Source organism: Arvicanthis niloticus, chromosome 9, assembly GCF_011762505.2.
Source record: "Arvicanthis niloticus isolate mArvNil1 chromosome 9, mArvNil1.pat.X, whole genome shotgun sequence".
Taxonomy (NCBI): domain Eukaryota; kingdom Metazoa; phylum Chordata; class Mammalia; order Rodentia; family Muridae; genus Arvicanthis; species Arvicanthis niloticus.
This window is the reverse complement of record NC_047666.1, coordinates 79,999,602-80,016,849: the sequence shown is the minus strand read 5'-3', so window position 1 is coordinate 80,016,849 and position 17,248 is coordinate 79,999,602. Positions and strand designations below refer to the sequence as shown.

At 38.3% G+C, this 17,248-nt stretch overlaps 1 protein-coding gene across 23 annotated transcripts in view; it reads left to right on the top strand.

Annotated features, from left to right (window-relative positions):
- The window catches only part of C2cd5 (C2 calcium dependent domain containing 5), an 83,180-nt gene that overhangs the window by 25,041 nt on the left and 40,891 nt on the right, over nt 1–17,248 (top strand). For 3 of the 23 annotated variants that reach the window (XM_076940801.1, XM_076940800.1, XM_076940798.1), the window contains exons 8-13: nt 2,784–2,935; nt 6,438–6,623; nt 8,088–8,173; nt 8,791–8,823; nt 13,209–13,317; nt 15,801–15,866. In XM_076940801.1, the coding sequence (XP_076796916.1) occupies nt 2,784–2,935; nt 6,438–6,623; nt 8,088–8,173; nt 8,791–8,823; nt 13,209–13,317; nt 15,801–15,866 (632 nt within the window). Of the gene's footprint in view, nt 1–1,689; nt 1,815–2,783; nt 2,936–6,437; nt 6,624–8,087; nt 8,174–8,790; nt 8,824–13,208; nt 13,318–15,800; nt 15,867–17,248 lie in introns of all 23 variants that reach the window. The other 20 variants (XM_076940808.1, XM_076940807.1, XM_076940805.1 and 17 more) reach the window with 12 other exon arrangements.

The following is a 17,248-nucleotide window of genomic DNA, read 5'->3' as shown; positions in this document are numbered from 1 at the left end:
CTAGTTTTACCTACATGTCAAGAATGCGGGCTTCTGCAGGTTCATGTCTAAAGTAATCTATACACCAAGTTTTGAGTAAAAAGAAAGTGTTTTACTTGACAGACCTTAGAAAGATATAAACAACAGAGTTATACTCATGAGGAGACCTTCAGTAGTCCCTGTTGGGATTGTTTTTCTCCTTTCCCCTCACAGCCATTGACTTTAAATAGTCATAGAGTGAACTGTCTACCGTGCATTATTAGGGTATTGGGAAGGCATCTTACAATGTAGGCCATGGTTCAAAAACCCCTCAGGATGTAGGCTGCTTTCTTCCAACTGGCTGTCCTGTATTTGTTACAAGGAGTCAGTTTTTGTGGCATTTTAACATTAATTATGATTTATCTTATTATAACTGTTGTCATCTTTGGTTATTGTATAACATTATTGGTTTTAGGTTGGAATTGGTAAAAGGAAACAGCTTGGATTTTAATAGGTTATCTCAGTGAATGAATGACTGGGATGGATTAAACACTGCAAATGTGTTCTTTTGAGATAAACTTTCATACAAGGAGACTGATTGAACTCAGAATACATCGTGGTAGTGCTCCAGGATATTTGAACTTTGATTTGATATCATACTTGGAAATTTTGCAGTGTTCATAATATTTTACCTGCATAAATGACATGTGTGCTCTCCGTAACTTTCTTCTCTTAACTGTTGTGTAGCAAAACAAATCCCTTTGATTTTCCTTACTGAGCTCTCATGGTGAAGTTGCATTCCATGTGATTTATCACTGCTCTGCACACAATGCTTTCAAAGGGACTTAAGTGTGAGCTCTCGTGTGCATAGAATAACCAAGTTGAGGAATTTGAAGGCCCTTCCTCACTTTAGCGGAGAGAAGAGCCCCATTCACTCCGTTGTGTATGTAAAAGCAGGCTATCTCTAAGAACTTTAATGTGTCAATCATCCTAAGCGAGTTTAAGATGTATGTTACCCACAGCAGTAGAGCATCTGTCCTGCGTAAGTTTGAAACTGTGTCCTCCTGCAGTCTGGAGCCACATTAGCCTACATTGATGCAGTCTCTGCCGTCTGTTAGAGGCTGAGCTGCACCTGGTCATGTGCACTCACATCCCTCACGCTGTTTCACTTCCTGCTGTCAGTGCTCATGTTCTTAGGTTCCTTGCTCTGCAAATTCTGGCTATAAAAACATAAGTAATTGACTTTCTTCTTAGAAAGATATAAGTAATGTTATAAACCATTTATATCTTAGTTATAAATGGTTTATAACATTACTTATATCTTAGTTTCAAAGAACATGACAACTCTGTATTTGACCTTTCACTTTTATGGGTGATTCCTCCCATAAATTAATAGGAAGTCCTGTTTTGATGAAAATGAAAGCAAGTATGTTAAAGATATAAACCTTAAAATTCAAGTCTTAGTAGTTTTTCTTAGTTCCATTGATAGTTATGCTTGCTGTTTTTTTATTGACATTTCTTGATTTTACTAATCTGATTCTTTAAAATTATATATCCTAACACATTAATTATTAGCGGTTCTCTTTTAATTTCAACTTTTTGCATGCTAGGGATTAAAAAATAAGTTTTCTCCCTTAACAAAAGCTCCTTTGAAATAATTTTAACATAGCTTTTGCAACCTGTTGTATGTATTGTTTTCTTTTCTTCCACTTTGACCACAAATTCCTTCAGGTCTCCGCTGGTTCATCCTCCAAGCCATGGATGCCGCTCGACTCACAACAGCCCAATTCACACTGCTACTGGCTCACGACTCACTCAGAACTTCTCTGTGTCTGTTCCCACTCTCATCTATACTGGTACGAGACTGCTCAGACGCCAGAGCTGGGGAGAGGCAGGCCACGGGCACAGTGGCTGCAGAGGCAGGCAGGCAGGGAGTGTAGGCAGGTACCATAAGTCTTTGCTTCTTCCCTTTCTTACCTCTGCTCCAGCTTCAATGAAGGACTTCTATTTAGCTGACACAAGGCTCTGACTATGGAAGTGAAGGTGTTTTTTCAGCTTCCAGAGTCTCTTCCACAGATCCTCTCTGAGCCCTATGATTTTGTGTTTTACATTCTGAGAGTCCTCCAATTGTATTCATATGAACATTTCTGTGTTATCTAGAATTGAAATTAATACACTTTGAAGTGCAGTATACACCACCACTTTAATCTTCTCATTTTCTTTATGTACAAAGTCTGTAGGGTTTTGAGGCAATAGGGCCTGTTTGATTCTGTGGAAGAGGGTTAATGGAAAACCAGGTAAGCAACCGTGTGCATCAAGTGCAGTGTTTCTGTGTAGCTCTACTGCTGTCCTCTTCGCTGTGTTTTTAGCTGTAGCACTCTGATGCTATAGGATAAGGAAACAGTTTTTCTTTCAGAGATACTTATGTGTGTGTAAATATGAAGATAGTTACAGATATTTCCACACACCATTTGTGGCCATCATTTCCGTTTTAACTTACAAAAATATTTATTTAAAATATTTTGTTATTTATTATTTTGTTTCTCTTTTTAATATATATATATTTTAATCCCCATTAGTCTACCATTTCATGCTTCTTTGCTTTTCCACTTGGCTTATTAACTGTTTCAATGCAGATAATATTTATCTGGAGAATGATGAATGGTTAAACAGCAGTTCTTTGTCCTTGGCCTCATTCCCAGCTCCACACTTAAGAAATGACTGCCGGCCCCACCCCAGTTCTTCCTTGATGTTTGGATCATGCTGCCAACTGTCAAGCCCTTTGGCACATGATTGCTTAATGTGTCTCCACCTTCTTCTGGCAGGCTTCCCTTCAATGAGGATCCCAACCCCAATCCTCACTCATCAGGACCCTCAACCCCTCTGAAAAACCAAACTTATTCCTTTTCACCTTCCAAGTCCTACAGTCGGCAGTCCTCTTCTTCTGACACAGAGTTGAGTTTGACACCCAAGACTGGTAAGGCGCTTCCACCCACCATTTGTGTTTCCTGTAAGAACTTGTTTCTGTTCCTTGTTAGCTGCCCATCCAAACCTTTCCTCCTGTTTTTGCATTTAAGTTAAAGTTAATGTGAATGCTGATCATTTCAGTTGTTAAAGTTAATTTTTTTTTTTTTGTAGAGGCACTATTTTGTTTGGAGAGTGACATTTTAATTAATTTAATTATTGTTGATAGTAAGTTCAGAATTTAGTTTGGGTGTTGACATTCTTCATTTCATGTTGAAGTCAAGAGGAATGCCATCTTAAAGCATTTGCATAGTAACCCTAGGGGTCTGCAATTGGATTGCAGTTTTGAAGAATTCCTCTTAAACATGCGATTAATTTATTTCTTTTTCATTTTCATTTCAAATCTTAATTCTGTGATTTTATTATGGGAATAGTTGAGAATGGGAATGGTTGTATAGCAACACAGGCATCTGTCCATCTGCTTTTTGGCTTAAGGTTAGCTCAGTGTAGAGTATTGCCTTGAGTGTTACTAGAAAACAGAAAACGAAAAACATTAAAGAAGACGTGATATTGACCACATCTATTTGTTAATTTGTTTACATGCTAACGTAAACATTAATATAAATATTGATCATTTTGGTTATTAAAATTTTTTTATAGAGGAATTATTTTGTTGGAGAGTGACATTTTAACTGTTTAGTCATTCTTGATATCAAGTTTATACGATCAGGGTGCTTGGCTTTGCTTCTCTTGTTCTCCAAGTTGAAACTGCAGTTTAAATTTTTCTTATCCTTGAATATTTTTCAATTTATTAAATTTATAATTATCCCTTTCTTTTTGTTTTATGAATAGTTTCTGGGGTTTTGTTAATGTTTTTGATAAAAAGTTGATAAAAGATTAAATTAGCTTCTATGAGAGAATTCAATTATTTAAATAAATTTTTAAAGAAAGATTGAAAATTTAAAGGTTTATTATTTCTAGTATTTTAAGTACTAGAAGTAGTTTTCCTATCAGATTGACTAAAATCGTTTTTATTTGTATTTTGAATTTATCATCTTTAATAACCTTTAATGTTTTATTTTAGTGTTAGAAAAATTTATAAAATGAATCCAGATTTTTTGAAAACAATCAAAACAAAATCTTATTTATTATAGATTTAATTTCTTTCTTCTTTTTTTTAATAAATTTGGTCACAGACTATAAACACTATAAACACCCATTTCTGTGTTTTTATTACCATCCCTGTCACACCTCTCACACAGTCTGTTTTGACAGCTACTCATTGAGCCAACTGCAGACCAGAAGTCCTTGAGAAAAGATTGTATCCGCCCCCAGTGCAGGCAGACTTCCTGTTTCCTTTTTGCCTAGATGATAACACATTAGAACTGCTCTGGCTTAGCATGTGCATTGTGTTAGGTATTATAAGTAGTGTAAAGATAATTTCAGGCCGGGCGGTGGTGGCCCACGCCTTTAATCCCAGCACTTGTTCGGCAGAGGCAGGCGGATTTCTGAGTTCGAGGCCAGCCTGGTCTACAGAGTGAGTTCCAGGACAGCCAGGGCTACACAGAGAAACCCTGTCTCGAAAAACCAAAAAAAAAAAAAAAAGATAAAGGTTATTTGAAGGCTATGCAAAGGTTATTTGCAGAGAACACTCTCCATGTTGTATAAGAAACTGTAGTAGTTGTTCCTGGGATGGTGGTCATGGTGGCCTTAGCACCTACAGATGCTGAAGCCTTACTGTATTTAATTATGAATAACAGTACAAAATATAGCATTTTATAGTAGTGGATGCTTTGGAATGTGACATTTTAACTGTTTTTGCCATAAAAATTGAACCATTCCAATTGTGATGAAATTTTTTAAAAAAGGAATAGGAGAGACTGGCCTTAATGTTCATGACACTCAGAACAAGATAGATGGGATGGTATTGTCTCCTCTGTGCCTTTCTGTAGGCGCTGGAGATGAAACCAGCATGTCATGCATGCTGGGCAAGCACTCCACCTCAGTGTCCTCCTCAGCTTCTGCAGATGTTCAGAGACCAGACCTTATTCAGTTGCTGAGGCTGGTCTCTGCCTTGTGAGTGTGGCTGGGACTCGGGTGTGCTCTCATAAACAAAATGTAACCATACCTCTGAGGCTTTGGTATGCTTACTGGGTTCTAAGCTATTTTTCAATATTTTTACTGATTATGTTTTGCCACACCACATAAAGTTTAAAACATATTTTTGTTTTTATGGCTTTTTTTGTTTCTTAATTCTCACAAAATGATAAACCTAATGATTGTTCAGTCATAAGTCATGGAAGCCTTCTGACTGGCATCAGATGTGCAAGCAAGGACATCTGTAGTACTGGTTCTTAAAACCTCATTTATGAATGGTGCGACTCTGACGTACCCACCTATAAGCTGACTCTGAGTGCTTTGTTTGCCACTTTAGTAGCCTGTTGAGGCCTTTGCCACCTTTGTGACCCTATGGGGCTTGCCACCTTTCCGTTATGGAGTGACAGTCATGTTGGAAACCTTCTGAAGCTGAGGCTCAGTGAGCATACTTTCTTGCCTCTGTCCGTTGTCTGAGAAATAGAAGCTGACTGACTGTTTATAAACTGAGAAGCTAGGAGTAGAGCAGCAAAGGGTGGCATGAGAATGGTGTTTTCTGTTCTTAATGAATGTTGTTTTGTTAGTTTTCTTAACATTTTTTCCTACTTTATTAGAATTTAATTTATAACATTTAAAAAAATGAGATTTTAAAAATGTTTTCCCCAAGTTCTCAATTAATAGGACTGAAGTTTTTGAATGCTGGTGTAGGTGTATGACAGATTTACACTTGATTTGGGTTGATTTTCCTTTCTTAGGCAGGGTGATTATATATATTTCTTACAATATATAGGGTATTAGACCTTTATATGCAAATCTCTCATAGTACTATGATCAGATTAAAGTACGAAACATTTTAGAGGAAAGATAAAAGAATTAATGTATACCTCAAAACTGGAGAGCAAAAACCTAGCTATTTTGAATTCATAATGCAGTACTCTGATTATTTAATGAGTATCCCATTAACGCAAAAATATGCAGTATCTTAGCTAGTAACATTTGAAGGTGCCAAAATTTACTACTTTAAGTGTTTAGGATTGAAGCAACGAGAGTGTCTCACTGTAATGTAGAGTGGTGGTTTTCAGCCAGACAAGTTCTTAAATACAGTCAACCAACCAACCAACATAAAATGGTGGGCAATTTAATTATTTGAAGAAGTCAGTTAAAAGTGATGGTGTAAAATCTTGCTAATGATTTAAAGTTTTTTAATGACTGCAGAGTTTGAAAGGGCTATGTTAATTTAGCAGGTGTCCTTGGTTTGCATTATGTTGGCTAGGGCTCTGGGTGGGTGGGTTCCTAAGCTCGGTGTTGATTTGTCTGCATTTGAATCCATTTGATTGTTATGTTTTGCTCGTCACTGCTTTCCTTCTCCTGCATTTTCTGATCATCTTCTGAATCTGCCTCTTTGCTACTTTCCTCCACAGCACCTTACCCACAGGGGCCGGGGATCTACCTGTGTCCCAGCTCCACCCCCCTCTCTTGTGGTTCCCTTCACCTTAAGTCCCGCCTCCTCTCGGAATCTAGCCTTACCCCTCATCACTCTAGCCTTGTCAGCCCTGTTCTGAGGAAAAGTGTTTCTTTCAGTGAAGAGTTGTTCCTGGCTGCTTCTGGTAGGATCACATTATGTCAGCTTTTTAAATAATCCCTTTATTTTAAATCATCTTTGAAAACATATTATTTTATACCATAAAGAATGATTGTGTGCTTTATATGTTTATTAGTGATTTTACTGACAGAGTTAATCAGAATGACAAAGATGCCATTGGGGGTTACTTGATGGATAATTATGAGTAGTCACTAAATTTTATATTTAACAAAAATTGTGTCTCCAGACATGGCTGTGGATGCTTACTGTACCTCTCAGTCCCTAGGCTCTCACTCAGGTGTCTGGTGTAGATGCTTTGCTCCCCTCTCTCCATACCTGCTCCATCCACATCAGACCTGTGCCATCCTGTTGCTAAACCATAAGACTACATGAGAAAATTATTCTGTTTGAACCAGTTTAAGTCTCATTTTGGTGCTATTCTTTCATTATACATTTGTTTTCTTTTCACTACATTAATCAAGTTATTCTGCTATGTTTTCTGGTACTTTATTTATCACTGCAAGCTTACCTTTTATTTTGTGATTTTTAATATGCTTCATATAAAGATCTTAGTTTTATTTCTAGTTAGCATTGTATAGTCTCTATAAACCTTAAGATTATTATAAGAAAAACTTTTGTTTTCAGAGAACAGAATGGGACTACACACATGCTAACCCTTGTTTCCTTATCCAAGAACAGCTAAAAATATAAAAGTGAATTAGCTCCTTCCTAAGGCACTGCAGTGAACTTGACTGGATGCATCTTTAGCTTTGAGAGGGTGGGATTCACCCCAGCACTAGCTTGAGCCATCCCATCTTCATACAAGTCTTGAGCCATATTTGTTCTTGTGCTACTATCAAAACAACAGCAGCAGCAATAACAAATGCTAGGGAAAGGATGCAATGTTAGCCTTAAAAATATATCTAAGAGTGAGGAAAGAGAATTCTTTCATCCGTGATTATGTACATTTGTGATGTGTTTACACATGTGTGTTGATTTTTGTTAATGAACACATTCCATGTTGAGAGGAGGGCATCAGCAGAGAATTAGCTTCATTCTAAAGGCTGATTCATTCTTTAGCTCTCCTGTAGTTTTCACATGAGCACCTAGTATGTTTCTTCCCATAGTTCATCAGATATTTTGATATGTTTAAATTGTTATCTTAGTAGTAGTTATTCTTTTGATTATTTTTATTAAAATTATCAACTTTTAAATATTGAATATTTCAGAGATTTGTTATCTTGTTTTATTATTATTATTAGAATAAATTGATTCTAAAACAAGTTTTGACCATAACTTTGATATCTTACTTTAAAGAAACTTTTAGTATTTTTGTAGAGTAAAATACATGTATTAGTTACCATCTCAAAATATGTTAAATATGTGAATGATTTTCTTGTATTTTGACACACTGTCTATGAAGATGAGTGCAGTTGAGCTTGCTGTTTTATAGTTACTTGGTTGTCATTTACCTGCTGATGTCCTATAGGAATGGGCAGTGGTAGTGCTGGAAAAGAAGGGGGGCCCTTTAAAGCTCTTCTGCGGCAACAGACCCAGTCGGCGCTGGAGCAGCGGGTAAGAGTGCACTTTCTGTTCTCTCTCTGTCACTGTGGCTTTGTATGCCTGTGCTCCTGAGTGCTTAAAAGCTTCGGAAAGGTGTTTCTGATCATTATCTATAATGTTGCAGTTTTAAAGTTCAAATGTATTTAAGATATCAAAGTAATTTATTCACCAATATTTACTTTTAGTTTGAAAAAAATTTTGTAACTTTTCTGTTTTGTAGAGCTCTTTAAGATACTTAAATTGAATTTTAACTTTTTTCAATCTTTAAAATATTTCTTCTGAAAATACCCATTGAATGCTGAAATCATTTCTAGTTTTCTTTAGAGTTGCAATATAGAGGAGAAAATGGTTAGTATTTTTGGAGAAAGCCATCTCAGTAATGCTCCCTTAAATTGGTGCTGTAGTATGTTAACATTTACCTGTTGGTGCCACTTTTGTCACTGGCCTGTTTATTAGATATGAGACATGGATTCTGTTCTCTGTAGGTTAAAGTTAAGCGTGACTGTCTAGTATAATATGTTTATTTAAATTATCACGTATAATGTTTACTTAATTTGTTGAGTGAGAAACTGAGTCTAGTTGTTGGATGATTTTTCTCTCTCTCTCTCTTTATAAATGTCCTTGCTAAGGGAGGATCGCCTCATAGGTTCTGTAGAAGGCGGGTATGTTTCTAAATGTACGAGAGCCTGTTCCTTGTGCTAGAAGCTTCTCTACTTTTAATCTTGTTCTCTTAATTTTATTTGAGCTTTTAACAGCGGTTGCTGGCATTTTCTGAACTTGGTACTGTGAGGCTCATGCTGTTTTCTGCTAACGAACGCTGTGCATGGTTCCCTGTGTTCTGTCCTGTGCTTCAGGCAGCTCCACAGCTTTTTCTGTGTCTGCTTTGGGAGCTGTAAGCACTTAGAGAAGTTTGTTTTGTGTGTTCATTGTACACCAGCACTTGGGAGGGAACAAAGGTGAGACATAGTGAACCCCATAAAAGGTGTACCTCCTGATGTAGTTTGATTCTAATAGTCTGCCTTTTCCTGATTCTATGACTGCAGACAGCAAGTTTTTTTTTCTTATGCTGCAAGTAGCAATATATATAATGTATATGTATATACACACACACACACACACACACACACGCACACACACACACACACACACACATATACTGTTTACCTTTTTGACAAGAGTGGAGCAAGCAGAGCTGAAGCACAGTAAAGTTGTGCTCTGCCCAGGTCTTGTTTCCTCCAGGTACTTGGAATTGAGCCGAGGCCTTGTTAGGTCTTGTCTAGGCCAGCGTCCTCCCACTGAGCTGTGCCCCAGCACCTGCCCTAGCCCTGTTCTTTGTTTTATACCCAGTTTTCAGCTACGCTTACCTTTTCAACAGCACCAGTTGTCATGATAAAAACCAAACAGAGCCAAAGATTAGAGCTATGAAGAAGAGGGCCAGAGTGGAGGTGTGGGTGTCTGTCTACTATGTTTTTGGCCAGAGTAGTTTTATCTTTTTCTTCTCCCACTTTTAATCTGATTGATTGATGAGTTGAGTGTACTGGAAATGTGACTATGTGAAGTACTGGTGACTTTAATGTACTTTGCGACCATTTCATGGAGAAAATAGTAAACTTATTTTGGATTGGGTTTAATAAAATTTGTGGATTTTATTTTGTTTTGTTTGTTTTTGTTTTTTGAGATGGTATCTAATCTGAAACCAGACTACTATGGATCACTATGTAGTTCAGGTTAGCCCTGATCTCATGACTACCATGGATCACTGTGTCGTTCAGGCTAGCCCTGATCTCATGATCATATTGCCTCAGCCTTGCAAATGCTGGGATTATAATGCCCATGTAAAAGTTGTGTGTGTGTGTGTGTGTGTGTTTTAATGTTTTCAATTGGAATAGAATTTTATCACTCCCTTCTTCCCTTCCTCCTACTCCTTCCATGTCTACCTACACTCAAGTTGATATCCTCTTTTTAAGACCTATTATTCCATGTATACATATATATGCAAAAATATGGTTTTTGTTGTTTGTATGCGTCTGGTTTCAGGGTTGACTACTCTTTGTAGACAACCAGTAAGTTGGCTCATCCCTGGGAGAAGCTAAGTCTTTTTAGTTGCCTGTAGTTCTTTGTATAGGAGTAGGATCCCATGAAATTTCACCCCTTCTGTGTTGGCATGTCCACTGATGTAATTTGGCTTGTTTATGTAACCATTTCTAGGAGAGAATGTTTCAGCAGTTTTTCTGTCCCCTTTCCCTAGAGGTTCTGTGTGTCATAGATGCGGGAGCTGCGATGTAGATGTTTGTTTTGGGTCGGACTCCCCATGACCCCTATGTGTCCAGTTGTGATTCTCTGTGATGGTCTCCAGCTGCTGTAAAGCAAGGCCTCGTTGCTGAGGAGTGAGTGGCAGCTGCACCAGCCTGTGTGTGTACAGATCGGATTTGTACCTGTGGAATTGCGCTGGCTTAGTAATGTGGCCGTGGTAGGTGGTTTTCTAATGTCCATGACCTCATTAGGTGGGAAGCGGTGCTTCAAATATGATTTTCCTCCTGTGAGTGGGCTTTAAGTCCATTTAGACAGCTGTTGGTTACCACAGCCACGTGAGTCACATGAAGGGCCTTTAGGTTATCTTGCATGCTGTTCATTGTTATGGTTCATAGGTGTTGTAGCTGGGTAGTACTATTTAATTTTATTTCTCTTAACAGCTTGCATAGTATTTTCTGGTACTGTGGAGGCTGGATTGCAGAAAAAAGCCTTTCAGATGCAGACCAAATCATCTGAGTGTGGAATTCTAAGTGCGTGCAGTTCTCAGTAGTAGAGGCCCATCCTTGACTTGTGGGAAACAGCCAAGGTCTACATCGGTAGTGTTTATTGCTTTAGGAGTCACTTGGACTACCCTGACCAACCATTTGAAAGGGTTTTCATGTCTGGTACTGGAGGTTTTGTTAGTCTACGCTTCTTGTAGTGGACCACTGTTAGGCCAAACTCTTTAACATCTTTAAACTATTTGTGTATGTGTGTGTATATATATACAGTTTTATGTATTTCTTTTAACTTTAAGTATAAAATATGATTCCTTGTAGGTCTGTCAAACAGCCTTGGTAGCCCTGGTTTGATTTGCCTCTTTCCTTCTCCATGTGCTTTGACCCTCGTTCTTCTATAGTTGGAGTCCATTCCCTGGATTTTCTGTTTCTCACTTCATATTACCTCTCATCGCCACCCCTTCCCCCACACCTATGGTCTTTATACTTTCTTGGTTTCTGTGGTTTTCCTTTGTTGTATATTCACATGCTAGCATCTGAGGATTTGAGGCTAGGAATGTCAGATGAGTGAGAACATGTCTAGATTTTTGGTGTACACATGGAGGCCAGAGGATGGCTCAAAGGAGGGGCCCCTCTCCTTCCACTGTGCAGGTCAGATGAACTCAGGCTTGGCAGCAGGCACTGTCACCTGCAAGGGCCTCTTGCTGCTCTCTACTGTGCTTTTAAACAGTTTAAAATCTTGGACATGTTAACACATTGGACATATATTACTAGAAGATCTTCATAGGATCAAAAGCAAAGGTGTTGAGAACTACTTTTGTGTGTACTTATGTAAAACCTACTGTGTGGCTGTCACGGTTTTACATCTGTACCACTCTCCGTGCACTGAGTTTCCCCATGTTCAGAAGCAGCAACACCAGTCACCTCTGGCTGCTGTTGATGCCGTTTATTTCCATCCTTGTTTCAGTCTAGGTCACATATAAAGAACTTCTGTGGATAGGTTTTTACTCTTCTTATACAGTTTGTCTGTTCTTGCCTTTACTAAGGTAAAAGTTACTTCTGACTTCTGACCAGGTTTTAATGTGTGGATGTATATGCACACACCATGTGTACTTTTTAACTTTATTCTTCCTGAGGATGCAGGGCTGCTCCTCTGTGCTGGTGATTGCAATTCATCTGCTTACACACTGTGTTCTGGCTGTTTGTGTATTCCTGCTTTAAGCAGCCAGCCAGTGGTCTTGCTGCTTTTATATGTGCCTGCTTTTAGCAATAGCTCTTTCCTTTTATTTGTTGCATTTAATCTGCCGTGGCCTAGAAAATGCAATAATAATGAATTCTTAAAATGAGAAGCATTTTAGTATGTGTAGCTACTCTATACCAGTGTGAGCAGAGCATCCCCTGTGGAGATGCCTTGGCTTGCAGTGCATGAGCCATAGCACTTGCCGTCCTTGGAGCTTAAGAGGAGCGCTCTCTTGAGCTATTTGTAAGCACTCCTTATGTTGAACATAGCTGGGGCTGTTGGTGAGTGACTTCTGGTTAAGACAGTTGCAGTCATCCCACAGTCGGGCCAGTCAGGTAGCAGTCATTGCAGATGGCCGATGTTAGGGCCACTACAGACATTCCCCTCTCCTCCTGGTGCTCTTCTGGTGAGTTCCTGTCATAAGTTTTCTTTTGTGTTCTTTATGTCATTCTATGGCAGAAGGGAGCCAAGCTTGGAAGCGCTGCGTCCCTCCTTCTCACCATGTCCTTCTCTCTTCCGCTTCACATACAGTATGCTTTTCTATTTGCCTCTCACCACACACTGATTGGCTCACACTTCACCTAGATGTTTACCTTTCTCTTTCATACCCTGCCACACGGCCTGTCCTTTTATTCCGTGACCCATACACTATTTCTCTAGGTCTCTTGTTGCATGCTGGCCTTGGGAATATTTACCAATAACCTGTATTGCCTATACGTGTGAGAAACAACTTTACCGAGACATGCAAATAGGTCTCCAGGTTGTCCAGTCATGTATCTCACTGGGAAAAGGTGTTGAATAGGAGTTTGAGAAGAGAGGAATGTGTTCTAAATATCTCAGCTGGGAACTCTTGAATATTTCCCTCAGTCAGAATGGATAAGGCTGCTGGATTTTGAATTCCACTGAGAATGTAGGGAATCAGATTTGGATTTGTGAATGTCTGAGAAATTTGAATGAAACAGCAGGTCTAGCATATTTATTTCCTGTGCTAGGACCTGCATGAGCAGAGCCTTCTACTGTGCACTTGGCCATCTGTCTTGTCTCTTGTCTTCACCAGGAATTCCCCTTCCTCACCTTGACGGCCTTCCCCCCTGGACTTCTTGTGCACGTCGGTGGTGTTGTCAGTGCACGCTCTGTGAAGCTTTTAGATCGGATCCACAACCCTGGTATGTTCTCTAAAAAGTTTTCTTTTACTGCCTTTTTTAAAGGTGTGATTGTAAAAGATGATTTCTTTATTAATATTGAAAGCAAATTTAACCCGAAAAGAGAGATGAAATCAGATTATAAACTGGCATAAGTTACTCTGAGATATTTTAAGTAATCATAATTAAAAGTAAACTAAAGTATACACTAGTTATTTTTTAATGTACAACAAATGAACCCATTTTGACTTATTTTTGACTGAGCTGTCCCTTTGAGGGGATCATTAATTAATTTTTGAGTTAGCTGTTATATTTGTTTAGGGAGATAAGGGATTTTCCTGTGTGTCCTTCATGGCCATTGCATTAGGCCATTAATGTTTTTGCTTTCTCACATGGCCGAAAGACGAAGCAGCAGCTCGTGTCTGTAAAGCACAGAATGATGTAGGCAGGCAGCTGGGTCCCAGCACATTTTGGGGCCTGTATTACAAATACTTAGGTGCGGGAGCTGAAGAGATGGCTTAGTGGTTAAGAGCACTAACTGTTCTTCCAGAGGCCCCGGACTCAGTTCCCAGCACCCACATGGCAGCTCACAATTGTCTGTATCTCTAGTATCTGACACCCTCACACCAAAGTACATGCAAGCAAAACACCAGTGTACATAAAATAAAAATAAATTTGAAAAACAAAGGAAAGAAATGCTTGGGTGAGTTTTTTCAGTCTACAACAAGACACGATCAATAATGGTATCTCCCTTTGGGGCCATCTCTGTGATGTTTGCTGAAACACCATGAACTGGAAGCAGTAGTGGCAGCTATACTTTTGTATATTTTGGAAGACTTTAACTCATCACTTCCAGAAGCTTCTTTGTGACGTGTAGGAAAAGAAGAAACGTTTGCTCTGAGGTGGTGGGTGGAGACATTGCCAGCAGTGCTTTACGTGTAACAAGCAGCACTGATTTTCACATTTAGTTTAGTCAGTGCTCTGGACGTGACGTGATTTGAGAACTAGAATGGAATTCTTCTGACTGCAGATGAGACTTCAGAAAGTCAGTGCAGTCATGTTTCTTTAGCTCTGCAATGAGCAGATACATAATTCAGCTCCAGTATTTTGTTTTCATTTGGTTTATTTTCCCCGTTCCTTTATTTTTATGGTCAGTTTAAGATCTCATTTTCCTTATGGTATTTGTACACTCTGTAGCCCTTACAGGGCAGTTTGACTGCTGCTGTGTAGCACATACATTCATGTAGATGATGCCAAATTCTGGCTTTCTGTAAGAAATTCAGTTATGAGATTGGTAGGGAAAGACTGATCAATCAAACCTGAGGGACATTGTGCTTTCCATGGATGAGTGACTTATGTTTTGATGGCACCTACTGATATGATACTATACAAAGCAGTTTTAGAAATGTACTTAAGTGATGTCCTCTTTCATTTTGGTGCTTCCAAATAGTTAGATAAACTCTAGAGCCTGGGAGGATAGACAAATGTTGTTTAAATTAGCTTTAAATGGAGATAAATATCTAAAAATGTTCTTTACTTTTACCAAGTCTTGTTTCTGAGAGTTTCTTATACTCACCAGTTCATTCCAGCCATACAAGAATTCTAAGAGCCCAGGAGAGGGCCCTCACAGAATGAGTTTTGTGTGCTGTAACTAACAGCTCACCAGTTTCCGCCTCCCTTTCAGAAGACTGCTTTGTCCTGCATAGCAAGCCTCAGTCACTGTTAGTGCATCACTCACTCCCAGGACAAGTGTGCCTTTGTTTATGTGTAAATACTATGCAATGCTGTAGAGTTACACTTTTAGTTTGCCTTGTTTTCAGTCACATACCTATCAAGTGTATATTTTGTGGTTCCAGTATTTTATTTTGACTTAAATAAATGCTTTTTGGATTCTTCATGTATAAATTAGGCACTAAAATGCCTAACAGCTATGCCAAATCCTTTGAGTAATTTTTATGGAAAAAAGATAAATTTGTTGAGAAAAGCTGGACATTAACCATATGAGAGAACCTGGAAACCCCATCAGCACTAGGAATCAGCACTGCTACTATGCTGAGAGACATTTGAGGATTGGTCAGAGCACATTGGCAGTGTGTTTCCTAGCAGCTATTTTTTGGCTAGTGAATACAAAACATTTTAATTTTGTTTTCAGGAGAAAAGGGAGACATTCTTATTTTAAATCATTGCCACTAGTTTTATTATTTCAGAGGTCCTAGCACTTCTTCCTTTGCTACATCCCAAGCCAACAGAAGCATGAACAGGGAGAGACAGGAGTGGGTTTGAGCATACAATGACAGAATAGCCAGAGGAGTTAACTTGAGGTTACTGTAGCTGCTCCTCCTGCCTTCTGTCTCTAGTTCTTATTAACTCTGCTGTCTCTGTCTTTCAGTTCCTGTCAAGTGCTGATGTCAATTGTGTTCTTGTCTATAGTTTTCTTTTGTTTGTTTGTTTTATTCCTACTATTCTGCACCTAAAACTGATCAACTAATTTGCTGTTTTGAACTCAGCCTTTGTCGGAATTATGGGTAACACAAGATCTTACAAACTGCTAGACTGGAATAGTTTCAATTCAGGTATTTTAATGGTCATTCAGTATTACATATGCTGACAGAAATTATGGCAGCTCAGTGAGGTTTTAGAGACATTCTAGATTAACTAGATCATTCTGTAATAGTTATGTCACAGCTTATAATTTGCATGGAAATGCACATATAAAAATGTGTGAGCTAAAATGAATCAAAACCATATCGTAAATTATGAATGACTTTGCTATGTGACTAACTTTCAGAATATAATTAAATTCTATTTATGCATTTGGCCAGTGTTTTTATATCTGGTAAGTGATACAGGCATTAGCTTTACATTAAGCACCATTTGTTAAATACATTAAACAACCAGCCTAATAAACCTTAAAGCATACTTAAACTTCTCAGTCAGACTTAATAGAATGTATTTACTGTTTTATAAATTACCAGGAAATGTGACTCTTAGCATTCTCAGATATAATGCTAGAAATATTCCAAAATTTCATAGCAGATTAACAATATCTATAAGCTTTCCTCTTTCCACGTGAGATTTTCAGCTTTTCTTTATAAGTAATTTGAATATAGTCTGTAGCCATTAAAAAGAAACAAATGAAAACTTTACAGCTGATGATGTGTTTTAGTAATGCCAATTAGTTTCCTTTTGAAAAGCATATTCTTACTAACATACATATCTAAAATTATCTTTGGAATTAAATTTGGAACTATTTTAATTGAACACTAAAGTGAATATTTAAAGGATTTTCTAGTTCCTTGTCTCAGTGTATCTTACAGCAAACTAAAGCACCAAAGGGCTCAGCATTTTAGGTAGTGCTTGTAGCATTTGTGTGCATCAGTCAGAAATCTAAGCCCTGGTGCACATTGACTGACACTGAAGGGAGTCATGTTCCTGATCTGGCTTTGTCAGCATGTACAAATGTACTCAATTCCCAACTCTATAAGGAAATTACCTCTGTTTTCTAGACAGGGTTTTACCATTGTGCTGACATTTGTTAAAATGAAAGTGATTGTGTTTTATTTATTGATTTTTTTTTTTTTTTTTAGTGAGAAAATGAAACATACCCTATTAGATTTGTTTTATAAAGTAAGACTGTATTCCAATACACAGTTAGTTTGGTGCAATTAGAAAAATAGGTTGCACATAAAAATGATTGATTGCTAACAATTTAAGGAAGTGAAATCTTGTAGATCAGCCACGTTCAGAGTGTGGTAGTTGGCTGGATGACAGAAATGTTTTATAAAAGGAAAGTGCAGAAGTTAAATCTCCCAGACTCAAGGGTACTGTCCCAGGCAAGCAGAGCAGCAGTTTGGCCAGGACAGACATGGTTGAGGAAGCAGTATATCTTGCCATCACTGAAAGTAATGCCAGATGGGAAGTGTGCAAAAGAGAAGTGGTACAGAGCCACGTGCAG